This window comes from Sinohyriopsis cumingii, chromosome 11, assembly GCF_028554795.1.
Source record: "Sinohyriopsis cumingii isolate HCF-2022 chromosome 11, ASM2855479v2, whole genome shotgun sequence".
NCBI lineage: Eukaryota > Metazoa > Mollusca > Bivalvia > Unionida > Unionidae > Sinohyriopsis > Sinohyriopsis cumingii.
In genome coordinates this window covers 110318823-110332088 of record NC_142971.1, presented here as the reverse complement: position 1 = coordinate 110332088, position 13266 = coordinate 110318823, and the positions used below count along the sequence as shown (strand labels likewise).

The 13266-nt window shown below is 34.1% G+C and overlaps 1 protein-coding gene across 1 annotated transcript in view; it reads left to right on the top strand.

The window, feature by feature from the left end:
- Window positions 1–11862, top strand: part of LOC149789284 (ribitol-5-phosphate xylosyltransferase 1-like) — a 135697-nt gene extending 123835 nt beyond the window's left edge. The window contains exons 4-6 of the mRNA XM_089975477.1: window positions 2536–2841; window positions 9091–9261; window positions 11368–11862. Of these exons, the coding sequence (XP_089831603.1) occupies window positions 2536–2841; window positions 9091–9261; window positions 11368–11779 (889 nt within the window). The 3' untranslated portion in view covers window positions 11780–11862. The remainder of the gene's footprint in view (window positions 1–2535; window positions 2842–9090; window positions 9262–11367) is intronic.
- The last annotated feature ends 1404 nt before the right edge of the window (window positions 11863–13266 follow it).

Below are 13266 nucleotides of genomic sequence, written 5' to 3'. Positions count from 1 at the left end.
ATTGTGACATTGCTTAAAATTGTTTAATATTTATTTTACTTCTGTATACTTGGACGCTTGAACATTTTTATCAGCATTTGGAGTCTTATGTTTTACAAACCCAAATATAGTTTACACAATTTTTGGGACAGAGATCAGAGATTTTGTACAATAATAATCCTTTGGTACATTGTAAGAGGTTGCATTGAACCCACATGTGTGTAATTGATTAATAGATTGGAATCATTGTTTAAGAGGTTGCATTGAACCCACATGTGTGTAATTGATTAATAGATTTGAATCATTGCTGAAGAGGTTGCATTGAACCCACATGTGTGTAATTGATTAATAGATTGGAATCATTGCTGAAGAGGTTGCATTGAACCCACGTGTGTAAAATTGATTAATAGATTTGAATCATTGCTGAAGAGTTGCATTGAACCCACATGTGGGTAATTGATTAATAGATTGGAATTATTGCTGAAATTAGCCATGTTTACCAAGCTGTAAAATGTTAAGTATTTTAAAAATGCATCATGTCAGTGATTGTAAATTTATTATACATCGTACATTTGTTACCTTTTGAATCCGGATGAAAATCTTTTCATATAAAATTTTGAGGTCTGCAACAGTTGTTGGCCCTGAAATTTGTTTTCTTTGATCATCATTGGGCCTTGATTTCCAGTCTGATGCATATACTGCTTCAGTAATTTACAAGAAAGTAAGGGAAATTAAATTCTCAGCTTATCATTTTATCAACTCAGTGTCAGAATCAGAATGTAATTTCATATACCTTATTATAATGTTCTTACAGCAATGAAATAATTAAATTTTAGGCATGAATCAAGATTGCTTCAAAGAAAGAAAGGCATTATCTGTGTAATGGATTATTGTAAACTAAAAATCAAGCAAAATCGACTTTTCAAATCATTCATCAGTAACATCAGCTCTAGATTTGCATGTTCTGTTGTGAGGATTTTGAGAATTTTAAAGGTATTCTATTTTTTAGTAACAATATCTACACCGGAATGCTGATCAGTGTTATTGTTTGAATCTGTATTTCTAAGAGTATATGAACCAAATCATAAAGTATTACAAAATATGGCTACATCTTTATGAGCTTTATAGACCTATATTGCAGTTTTTGCTGAAAATCATTACCTTTTATTTTTTGAAAAGGATATATATCATTCTTTTGCACCTTCCAAAATTGGATGTAAATCTTACAATATTTTTGTTGGGACTATTAAACAGAAATCAAACTGATGACGTAACTGTGTAGCAAATCTAGAGTTGATGTCACCGATGAATGATTTGAAAAGTCGATTTTGCTTGATTTTCAGCCAGTAGAACATCAGTTCCTTTGAGGGACTTTTTAAAAAAAAAAAAAAATCTTTATGCAGTCTACTCATGTAATTCCAAACCTGCTACAGGAATCACCTGTGTTGTTAGGTCAAATCTGTGCATATTTTCCTGAATATAAAGAGCACCTGTTCATGGAGACCACTCTTGTTGGTGTCTTGTGCCCCCTTCAGGTTTGACTATATTTGACAACAGGTTGTGTTTATCATAAAATCACATGACACTAGAATTGGCATGATTATTATTGCACACTTTGAATGAAACATGGAAATATTGTGATACTGTCTGTCCAACTGTACACATACATTTATTTACATATGCACTATCTTTGTCAGTGAAATTTTGATGCCTGAAACTGGAGTCAGTGATAGTTCTACAAGTTTAGATTGTGCCAACACTTAGAGACATAAAATTGGAGTCAGTGATAGTCCCACAACAGTAGATTTTGTGCCAGTGCATAGACTCATGAAACTGGAGTCGGTGATAGTCCCACAACAGTAGATTTTTTGCCAATTCATAGACTCATGTAACTGGAGTCAGTGATAGTCCTACAATAGTAGATTTTGTGCCAATGCATAGACTCATAAAACTGAAGTCAGTGATAGTCCTACAAAAGTAAATTGTGTCAATGCATATTCTTGTAAAACTGGAGTCAGTGATAGTCCCACAACAGTAGATTTTGTGCCAATGCATAGACTCATGAAACTGGAGTCAGTGATAGTCCTACAATAGTAGATTGTGCCAACACTTTTTGGAAATTTTTTTCTCCATGGTGGTGTAGAGGAATTGTTATTTTACCTCAATTTCAAATAATTTGCTTGTTTTACATGTCTGAGAATTGGCTTCAGTGATCAGTGTTGTCTAGGTATGTAGCCCCAGGGTCATAAAAAGACAGCTGAGATCCCCATCCTACTTTTGACTATATATACATATAATGGTCATGACAAAGCACATATATGTAAGTAACTGATAATGACCATCCTTACACACTATAGGACTTACCCGTTGGACATAACTTGGGAACTGCAGATTCCCAGCCTGTAACTGAACCTGTTGAAAGCACTGGAACCATGATACAGTTGTTTCTAGTAGATAAATATCTGTTGAAATTTTGACTGCCCAGAGTTTTTGTTAATTTTATTTAAATACTGTATGTTGCATTATTTGTAAATCAAGCCAAATATCCATTTGCAGGTTTAGGACCGGTCCAGGTGTCATTCCAGTCAAAGTTCCTAGGGAGACAGAGAACCTTGTATTGGTGCTAAATGGTCGAGAGCCATCCAAAGTAGAATATGCTCAACTGTGGTTGGATTCACTGCCAAATTTTCCGCATCTAAGAAATGTAGCTGTAGTTTTATTAGGAAACGAAAAGTGTGTTAATGACTGGATAAAGCCGTATACAGAAAAAGGAGGTGGCCAAGTCAAATTCGTCTTTCTTGTATATGACAGTCCTGACATAGACAATCAAACATTTTTTCAGTGGCCTCTGGGTGTAGCAACGTGAGTACAACAAAATATTTATTACATTCTCTCAACATTCTGACTTTATTTTTAAGTTATAAGATATCACATTAAAGCAGATGTTGTTGTTGTAGGGTTTAACGCCATTTTTCAGCACGCGATAGGCTATACATGGCAGCCAGTATTAATGGTGGAGGAAGAACCCGGGAAAACCCTGAAAAGAACCACCGACCCACGAGAAGCTACTGGCAAGCTTTCTCACATACACACATAGGCTGAATCCGAGACTCGAACCCACGCAGACAGGTGAAATGGCAGTGATCCATAACGAAAAGTGCTTTAAACCCCTTAAAGCAGATATTACAGCCAATGTAGCATTACTCTCACAAATGACTTTGTTTAATGCCTTAGTACACCACTCTCTCACTATAAATCCCTTCATTAAAACACATCCTATTATAAAGTAGGTATAATAGTAAATGTATGATGTGCTGCATTGTAAGGTAGTATATCAAATGACATCCATGGATAGTGTTATAATGAGGGAGAGTAATATAAAGTATTTCCTTTATAAGGAGTGTATTTTCATGGATCCCATTTCATTATTAAATAGTAATGATAATGTATGAAATGTCTCAGTAGACCTTGTCTATAAGGCATTCTACTTTATGGCACACATTAATGGTATTATATCAAGGGAGTTCTGTATATTGGAGTGAAAAAAGATTGCATTATTTATGCAATGTAACCTAGATGAGAATGAACAATCAATATTTGATGCTGTTAATAATTAACTGCAATAAGAGAATTGTGTGAGTGATTTGGATTTTTAATGTAGCTTTAACAAGTTTTCAGTTATATCGCTACAATGTCTGCATTTTGGCAGTTTATAGTGATATCTTGCAGACATGTAGCATCATCTCCCACCCAGTCAAATTATCCTGACACCAGGCTGACCAGTCCTAACACTAACCTCTTAATGCTGAGTGTCTAGCAAGGCAGCTTTTAGTACCATTTCTATAAGTCTTTGGTATGACTAGGTTGGGTTTCGAACCCACATCCAAGGCAGACACTCCAACCTATTGGCCACCGGAGTGGTAAGTCAGTCAGATTAGTTTTTCAGTTCCTGACCAGCATATGTAATTATATGTATTTGGCTTTATATTTTTTGGTGTCATCTCATTAATAACCTAACTATAATCTAATTCATGCTACCAAGTCTATTGTGTGCTTTTTATTGAAACATCACTCACCATGAAACTGCCAGTCATGTTAGTTAGTCTTACCTTTATCTGTTATTTTATATACATTTTATCTATTAACTTAATATACATTTTACGGAATGTTTACAAATTTATACTTTATAATGTATGGTGTTGTATTTAATTATATATTTATTTGGAAGGTTTTATTTTCCTAATTTTGTGCAATATTTTTGGAACATAACCTTTTCTTGTCACTATTGGTATATAGTCACTTTTGTGCTTGGGTGCCTTAAAGAACTACTACTAACTTACATTAAAGGACTACTACTGACTTACATTAAAGGACTACTACTGACTTACATTAAAGGACTACTACTGACATGCATTAAAGGACTACTACTGACTTACATTAAAGGACTACTACTGACTTACATTAAAGGACTACTACTAACTTACATTAAAGGACAACTACTGACATACATTAAAGAACAACTACTGACTTACATTAAAGGACTACTACTGACTTACATTAAAGGACTACTACTGACATACATTAAAGGACTACTACTGACTTACATTAAAGGACTACTACTGACATACATTAAAGGACTACTACTGACTTACATTAAAGGACTACTACTGACTTACATTAAAGGACTACTACTGACTTACATTAAAGGACTACTACTGACATGCATTAAAAGACTACTACTGACTTACATTAAAGGACTACTACTGACTTACATTAAAGGACTACTACTGACATGCATTTAAAGACTACTACTGACATACATTAAAGGACTACTACTGACATACATTAAAGGACTACTACTGACATACATTAAAGGACTACTACTGACTTACATTAAAGGACAACTACTGACATACATTAAAGAACAACTACTGACATACATTAAAGGACAACTACTGACGTACATTAAAGGACGACTACTGACATGCATTAAAAGACTATTACTGACTTACATTAAAGGACAACTACTGACATACATTAAAGGACAACTACTGACGTACATTAAAGGACGACTACTGATGTACATTAAAGGACTACTACTGACATACATTAAAGGACTACAACTGGCGTACATTAAAAGACTACTACTGACATACATTAAGGACTACTACTGACAATACATTAAAGGACAACTACTGACATACATTAAAGGACAACTACTGACATACATTAAAGGACTACTACTGACATACATTAAAGGACTACTACTGACTTACATTAAAGGACAACTACTGACATACATTAAGGACTACTACTGACATACATTAAAGGACTACTACTGACTTACATTAAAGTACTACTGACATACATTAAAGGACAACTACTGACATACATTAAAGGACTACTACTGACATACATTAAAGGACTACTACTGACTTACATTAAAGTACTGCTGACATACATTAAAGGACTACTACTGACGTACATTAATGGACAACTACTGACGTACATTAATGGACAACTACTGACATACATTAAAGGACTACTACTGACATACATTAAAGGACAACTACTGACATACATTAAAGGACTACTACTGATGTACATTAAAGAACAACTACTGAAGTACATTAATGGACAACTACTGACGTACATTAATGGACAACTACTGATGTACATTAAAGGACAACTACTGACATACATTATAGGACTACTACTGACATACATTAAAGGACTACAACTGACATACATTAAAGGACTACTACTGACATACATTAAAAGACTACTACTGACATACATTAAAGGACTACTACTGACATACATTAAAGTACTACTACCGACATACATTAAAGGTCAACGACTGACTTACATTAAAGGACTACAACTGACATACATTAAAGAACAACTACTGACGTACATTAAAGGACAACTACTGACGTACATTAAAGGACAACTACTGACATACATTAAAGGACTACTACCGACATACATTCATGGTTTATTGTTCCTAGACTGTAAGTGCTGCAACGTTTTGGATATTTTCAACTTTATTTTTCTATCAGTCAAATACAGTCTGAGCTATTTATATCCTGGTTCATCCAGCTACTGGCTTGCATGTGTTTTCCATTATAACACAACACAGTGTCAACATGGTTAAACCAATATATATTTTGATTCTGCACACAGCATTATCTAAAGTCTTAAACACTGCTTTATGCTTTTAATTTAAACTAACCTAAATATTGATCAAGATATATTATTTGTCTTGGTTGTGTATTCATAAGTTTAACATATGTATCAAGCCAGATTTCTTGATAGGTGAAAACTATTTGGTTTGCTCATTCTTGTTCCATTATAGTCACTGATAAAAAAAAAACTTTCCGAAAGATGAATGATTGAAACATTGACTTAGTGCAATTATTCCCACATGTGATACACATTTCTCACAAGCCAAACAGCTTCAGGATTCTGTTGATAACTAAAAACATTTCCATTTAAGTTTGTAATACTGTTTATTTGCCATGTAAAGCAGTACAAGATGAGTTTCAGTTTTTCATTGTCAGTGCAGATTATAGTAAACTTGTATTTTTCACTTGCTACTATATTTAGCTAGATTTATGTGCTTGCATTTTCTTTGTCACATACTTTGATTTGTGTAGACAAAGGTGAAACGTGTGTGTGTGTGTGTGTGAGGTATTTATATGTGAAACGTGTGAGAGGGAGAGAGAGAGAATTCATATGTGAATTGTGTGAGAAAGAGAAAAAGAGATTTATATGCATATATTTTTTTAAAACTTTGTATATAATAGAAGGCCACAAGGTAGATTAGTTCTTTACAACTAATTGAGTTATACACTCTTAATGTAAAGGCATTATTATCATTATTGTTATTATTATTATTATTATTATTATTATTATTCTGAACTCTTGGGTAGAAATTGTCTTCCATCACATGCTGGAATTGTCATTTAAATTTGTGAATATTTGAACTATGTTTCCTTGATTGACATAGCATGTTGATTTGTGACTTAGTGGAAGATTGTTACAAAAAGTTGTTGGTTCAGCCAGGTAGCACACCTTGCCCTTTCTATTTAAATATGTCAGAATTGCAATACACTCATTTATTCTTTTGTTATATTAGATTTAAATATAATCACTGTACTCATTGCCAATGTTAGCATATAGTGTTTGACCATGGGGGAATATATCCATTTTTGTAACTAGAATAAGTTCAACTTGCATGTCATATATATGTGTGTGTGTGTGTGTGTGCGTGCGTGCGCACGCGTGCGTATCTATCTATCTATCTATCTATATCTATCTATATCTATCTATATATATATATATATATATATATATATATATATATATATATATATATCAGAGATCCTATAACCCTTTTATTTGATATCACCTTTCAGTGTTTTTGATGTTAAAGAACAGGTCTCACACCACTCAGTCATTATCATTCTTGCCTACAAGGCAGGTAAGGTATTGCTGTTCATTCATTGCATTTACCTTGAAGCCTCATGCATTTCATAATCTTTATAATCATCTTTTTGCTTATTATTCTTGTGTTCTGACATTTTCCTTGAAGGCAATTTGTCTTGACAGTGTGTAACCTATAAGAGAAGGTTGCAGGGCCTTCCTTGTCTTCATTTCACGCTTAGGTTCCTTCTCTGGCTCCCTGAGGATGCAAAGAGGGAAGATTAGTTCTTCAGTTCCCAAGGGCTTATGGGATCAATATCTTTGGAGACATATGAGGACCCTCTCAAAGGAGGAGATGAGTTTTCCATTGCTGATTTGCTTGGGTCTCAGGAGGAGGATTGAATCAGTATCTTCATGGACACATAAAGCACATGAGGCTTCTCTGAAGAAAGTCTTCCAAGCTTTCAAACACTGATCTCCTTGGGTCTTAGAAGAGGATTGGATCGGACACTTTGGATATGCATAAGGCATATGGGGCTCATCCCAGGGGAAGAATAAGCAGCCAGAGAGAGTCATGCTCCCTCTCCCATTTATGGGAGGAGCAGTATTATCTCCACTTTTACATGGCAAAGAGCAACTTGTTGCCCCCCATGGGGAAGGAGCAGCATCCTCCATTCCCACATGGCTGAGAGTGAGTCAGACTCCCCACCTAAACCCTTTGAGGCAGAAGCAGCACTCTCTCAGACCCATACACATGTTAGTGGTAGCAGGATTGAGGATCAGTGTGACAGAAGAATTGGGATCCAAGTCTATAAGATCATAGGAAGGGTCTTCCTATGGATCTGTCACATGACTGCTCACTGCTCAACGGTGGATAAGCAAGCATCAGCCTCCAGATACCAGTCTGTTGAGTTTGTGATTACCAGGTATCTGTCTTATGAACCCCTTTAGTACAGGGATAGGGATTGACTCCAGACCTCACCTCCTCTATTGGCACACTACCACTAGGGACTGGGAGTCAGTGATCAGGCACCAGACCAGATTAAAACCATTGAGGTTCAAGCCATTGTTGCTTAATGGGGCTGTCTACATTGCTCATCTTTGAAGGATGTGATGAAACCCCTGTTTTGGCAATCAAACACTACCTTCTCCTCCTTTCATCACAGTGAATGCATTTTTTTCTCATGGGCCCATAATAGTGGAACAGAAAGTCTCCCAAGCAGATACCATCTAACATAGTGGACACTTGAACCATAACGATGAGTGTTTCCATGTTTTTATATGGGGGTTATCAGCCTCTCACTAAACTGGCAAATTCAGCTAGCCAATAGCATCAGATACTTACTACTCGTAATAAAATTTATTTTTTGGATGGTTAAAACTGATTTCCATAATGTAATACATGCATGTTGCTTTTGCCAGATGCCCTTCTGCCAATGCAAACTGATGCCACATTAAAAGTGTTCATCCATGGAAGATAAATGAGGATGACTGTGTATGGGTCACATACGCAAGGTCAACAGTTACTTTTTGGGAGGATGAATGCTCATTGCACATCCAAAGGTAATGTCAGTCATGGAAAGAGTAAGCTATGCAATAGTAACAGGTTACTACTACATCATTAAAATTAAGTTTACCACACCAAAAGATAAATATTTCTTATGATTATTTTTCTAATTTCAGGTATAGAGATTTTCCAGTGGTGGATAGTTCTCAAATACAGAGTAATAAACAACGTAAATATTTATGTAATTTTCTGGGAACTGTGTATAAAAATGCCTCTAGAGAGGATTTATTAAGAAACCTGGAGTCAAGTCCCTATAAAAGTCAATGCTACATAAAACCAAGATATGAGTAAGTTTGTTCAGTTCTCTCTCTCTCTCTCTCTCTCTCTCTAAAACTCCTCATTATAATGTTGCCCCACAACAAATCATATTAATTGATTAAATTTAATTCTTTCATTGCTGTTGATTTTTTTCACATAATTTTAGGTAAAAATGTCAATAAATGGCAAGAGATATTAAGCAAACTAAACCGATCTTGTAAAGAAGTTAGCAACGTTCAACGTTTTATAAAAAATAAGCTATTATGTGGAAAAGGAACAACAATAAATAGGATGTAACATGTTTATGTCTTATTGGTGGTGAAAAAATTACTAAAGAATTTAGAAACCGACTATATGTCAGGGAATTTCTTGAGAATTTATGTTCTAGCGGCAAGTTGACACGTTTGGTAGCAGACGATTTTGTATGTGTGGGACAACTTCTTGCAAAATTGAAAACTTGGATTAAAATGCAGTATTGTTTTAAGGTATACATTTCCCTCTTTTATATAATGTATTTATTTGTATGGTAATAAAAGATACGTAGTAAATCGGATTTTCTGGCTTGCCGGTTCAAGAAGGTCATGTTGACATTTTTGAATCACATTTTCATATGCATTTCACGTCGAAATGCAGGATATTTTGTACATGTTATGAATATCACTTTCCTTAATTAAAGTATGATCATTCTTTCTTGATACAAAATGGATTTTTAAAAAAAAAATAACACAAGATTCAGTGTTTACAAAAATGACATATCGTTGCACAGAATTACCCGGCACGCAGAATTAGCCGACATGGTGGTAACTTCACATTTTGAAAAAAATCAGTTAATTTTTTGTCTGTTACTCCTTGATTTCTCTGCCGCCAAGAAAAATTCTGCAGATATCTCGACGGTATGATCTTTACATAGTCAACATTGTGTGTCTCCAGTCACCGTATAAAAATGTGAAACCATTTTTGATTGGTCAAATAAAATGAATTTTGATAACCGTAGTGACCACAAGAACTTACGCTCAGATTTGCATGCCTTTTAATTTTTTTTCTTTGTACCTCCCTTGCTTGATTTGATACAAAAAACATATTCAAAGTGATAAAACAACTCAGGTCTCTTAATTGATTTTTTAATGCAACAAACACTTCCCCAAGTTGTTGATCAAAATAAAGCCGGCATGTGATTAGGTTCTCACAGAATTACTCACGGGTTTCGATGTGACAGTCGATTGACTCTTTTCATGTTTTCATAGAATAGAATATGTTGTGATTATAATGTTTACACTGAAACGGAATTAAAGGATTAGAACGTGACTTTCACATAGCAAGACATTTAATTGGTGTTTAATTCATTCTCTGTTGTCACCTGTTAGCATTTACCAGAAGTTTTCACTGATCGCTATTTCACCAGACCTTTGATTTACAGTGTATTGACAACTATTTATCATTAAAAAAACTTACAAAATACATAATATCTTATTTAGAACTTGCAAATTTCACAATATGGATTCTATCTTTACGGGCATTAATCACCATTTTTGATGATAAAACGAGCAATGTATCAAGGTTTAATTTACCAGTTCTTATCATAATTTTTTCACGTCGGGAGCCACGCTGGACACCGCGTTATAAGTGGGATTGCGAGTTATCCGAGCACGAGGGAGTGGTGTATAAGTATTGTGAGAGATATAATCATGACCAGAAATTTAAATACATATTTCATCAGAAATTCTACTGACTTGAGTGGGCCAAAATAATTAGAAAATCACCAATTATTATTTTTAAAATACCCAATTCTTAATTAGAAAATACCCAGTTAGCTTATGTGAAAAATATTGATCTACTCATATTATTGGCAATTCATCTTATGGAGGAAGACAAGGCAACAAATTTATAATCTTCCAATAAGCCAGCAGAAATCTTTGCCTAAGGCAGTTTAAGTTTTGTGTCTCAGAGTCCAAATTGATTTAAAGAATAAACATTATTTATAATCATTGGTCCCATTTGGGGAAATGTTGCCAAATCTATCTTGTTATTTCACAGTCATATATTTAGTTTGGAGTGTATTACTCAAAAGATTATACCTTTGTCTAAAAAGCTATTGCTTTTACACATTTAAAAACGATAATTACTTTCATTGACAGATGGGTACCACAAGAAACAGCAGAGTCAAGGGAAGAGTATGTACAAACAGTAGCTCAGAGTGATCTTACTCTCAACCCTGTTGGACAGAACACTGAGTGTTATAGAATTTATGAAGCCCTTGCTTTTGGCTCAGTTCCTGTGATAGAGGATGTGATGACCCCAGGGAATTGTGGGAAATCTCTAGCTTCAAATGTCTACCCTCTCCGACTGCTCAAGGAATTCAAAGCTCCAGTGATTTATGTTAAAAATTGGAATGATTTACCAAACATTTTGGAAACAGAAAAGTCATTAAACCAAAGTTATATTGCTAGAAGGAGGAAAAATGTACTTTTATGGTACGAGAGTTTTAAATCAAAAATAAGGGACAGATTTGTAAATGTAATCAGAGAAAGATTCTTTAATTTAGGCTAGATGCAATAGGAAGTGTTACGAGGTGTTTTCCTTTCATGCATGTGTTAAATTTACTAGTAATGAAACTGCTGCCCAGATTTAGTTGTGTGTGTGTGTGTATATATATATATATATATATATATATATATATATATATATATATATATATATATATATATATATATATATATATATATATATATATATATATATATGTATAACAACAGAGGGAAATGTTGTAGTAGGGGTTGATGTCATGCATCAAAACAACAAACATATCCTGCTATAAAAGTTTTAATAAGATTGTTTCTGCAGGTGAAAGCAGTGTTGATTGTATGTATAGTTTAATTTTTTCTGCATCTGTTATAAAGGATTCTGTTCCTAATGTGTTGGCCATTTTTTATTTTTAAAAGTATTGAAGATGCCAAAGATTTCCAAGCAGGGATTGGAGAATGTGTTCTTTTATTTTAGAGAGTAACAAACATTTTGTAATTTGCAGAGATTTATTTTTATGTGCATGTTACTTTTTCTGTTGATCTTAAAGCTGACACTTGAACCGGAAGACTGAATCATCCTCTGTATTCAGTCTATATCAGCTGTTTTAAAGAGACAGAATCCTCCTTCATGTTTGGCCAGTATCAGCTGTTTTAAAGAGTAACCATAACTGCAAGCCATTATTTTATTTGACACAATCTAATTTCCGTTATCTATTTCAATTCATCAAATTGAGAAACAAAAAATGGTTTTCGTTTTTATGCTGATAATTAATTCTACTCCCTACCTAACTGAATTATTTTTGCCTCCTTATCAGCTTGGTTGATTTTATGAGTAATGCTGGGGAATAAGAGACATCTATGACAAACAAATGGGACCCACTACACAACCATGTTAATCTGAATGAAACAAGTTACAGTGTATATTGACAGTCAAGCATTGTTTCTTTGTACAATTTCTACTATGATTTTACTATGGAATAATGCTCCTCTTTATAATGCTGTTTGTAGGATTCATGTTATAAGTCAATTAGCTTTATTCTGAGAGACATTCAAAGAAAAGCTGTGGCCTTTGCATTAAAATAGAATATTTAATGATGTGAAATAAGACCATAATTGGTTTGATTAAGAAGGGAAACAAAGTAAAATGAAATAAATTAAATAGAATTGATAAAACAGGTTCTTGCCATTGTAATAGGGATCCTTCATCTGGCTCATATGAAAAGAGGGGTTGTGATACACTGAGGGACTTTATTGTGAGGGATCACTGTCTTTCCATGATATACTTACTTATAATTCAAGTCAAACTGCAAACATCAAAGATCCTGATCTTCCATAGCATATTGCACCTGCAAATCAAGGTCTGTGTTGTTTGTTCTCACAAATTGCAGATACCCAGATCTACCAGTGCATCATGTGATGGCAGATCTGCGTCTTTGTAGTTTGCAGTTAACTTATCCTATAAGTGTGTACATATGGTATATTTATATGAAAATTTTTGTGAAGTGAAATTTT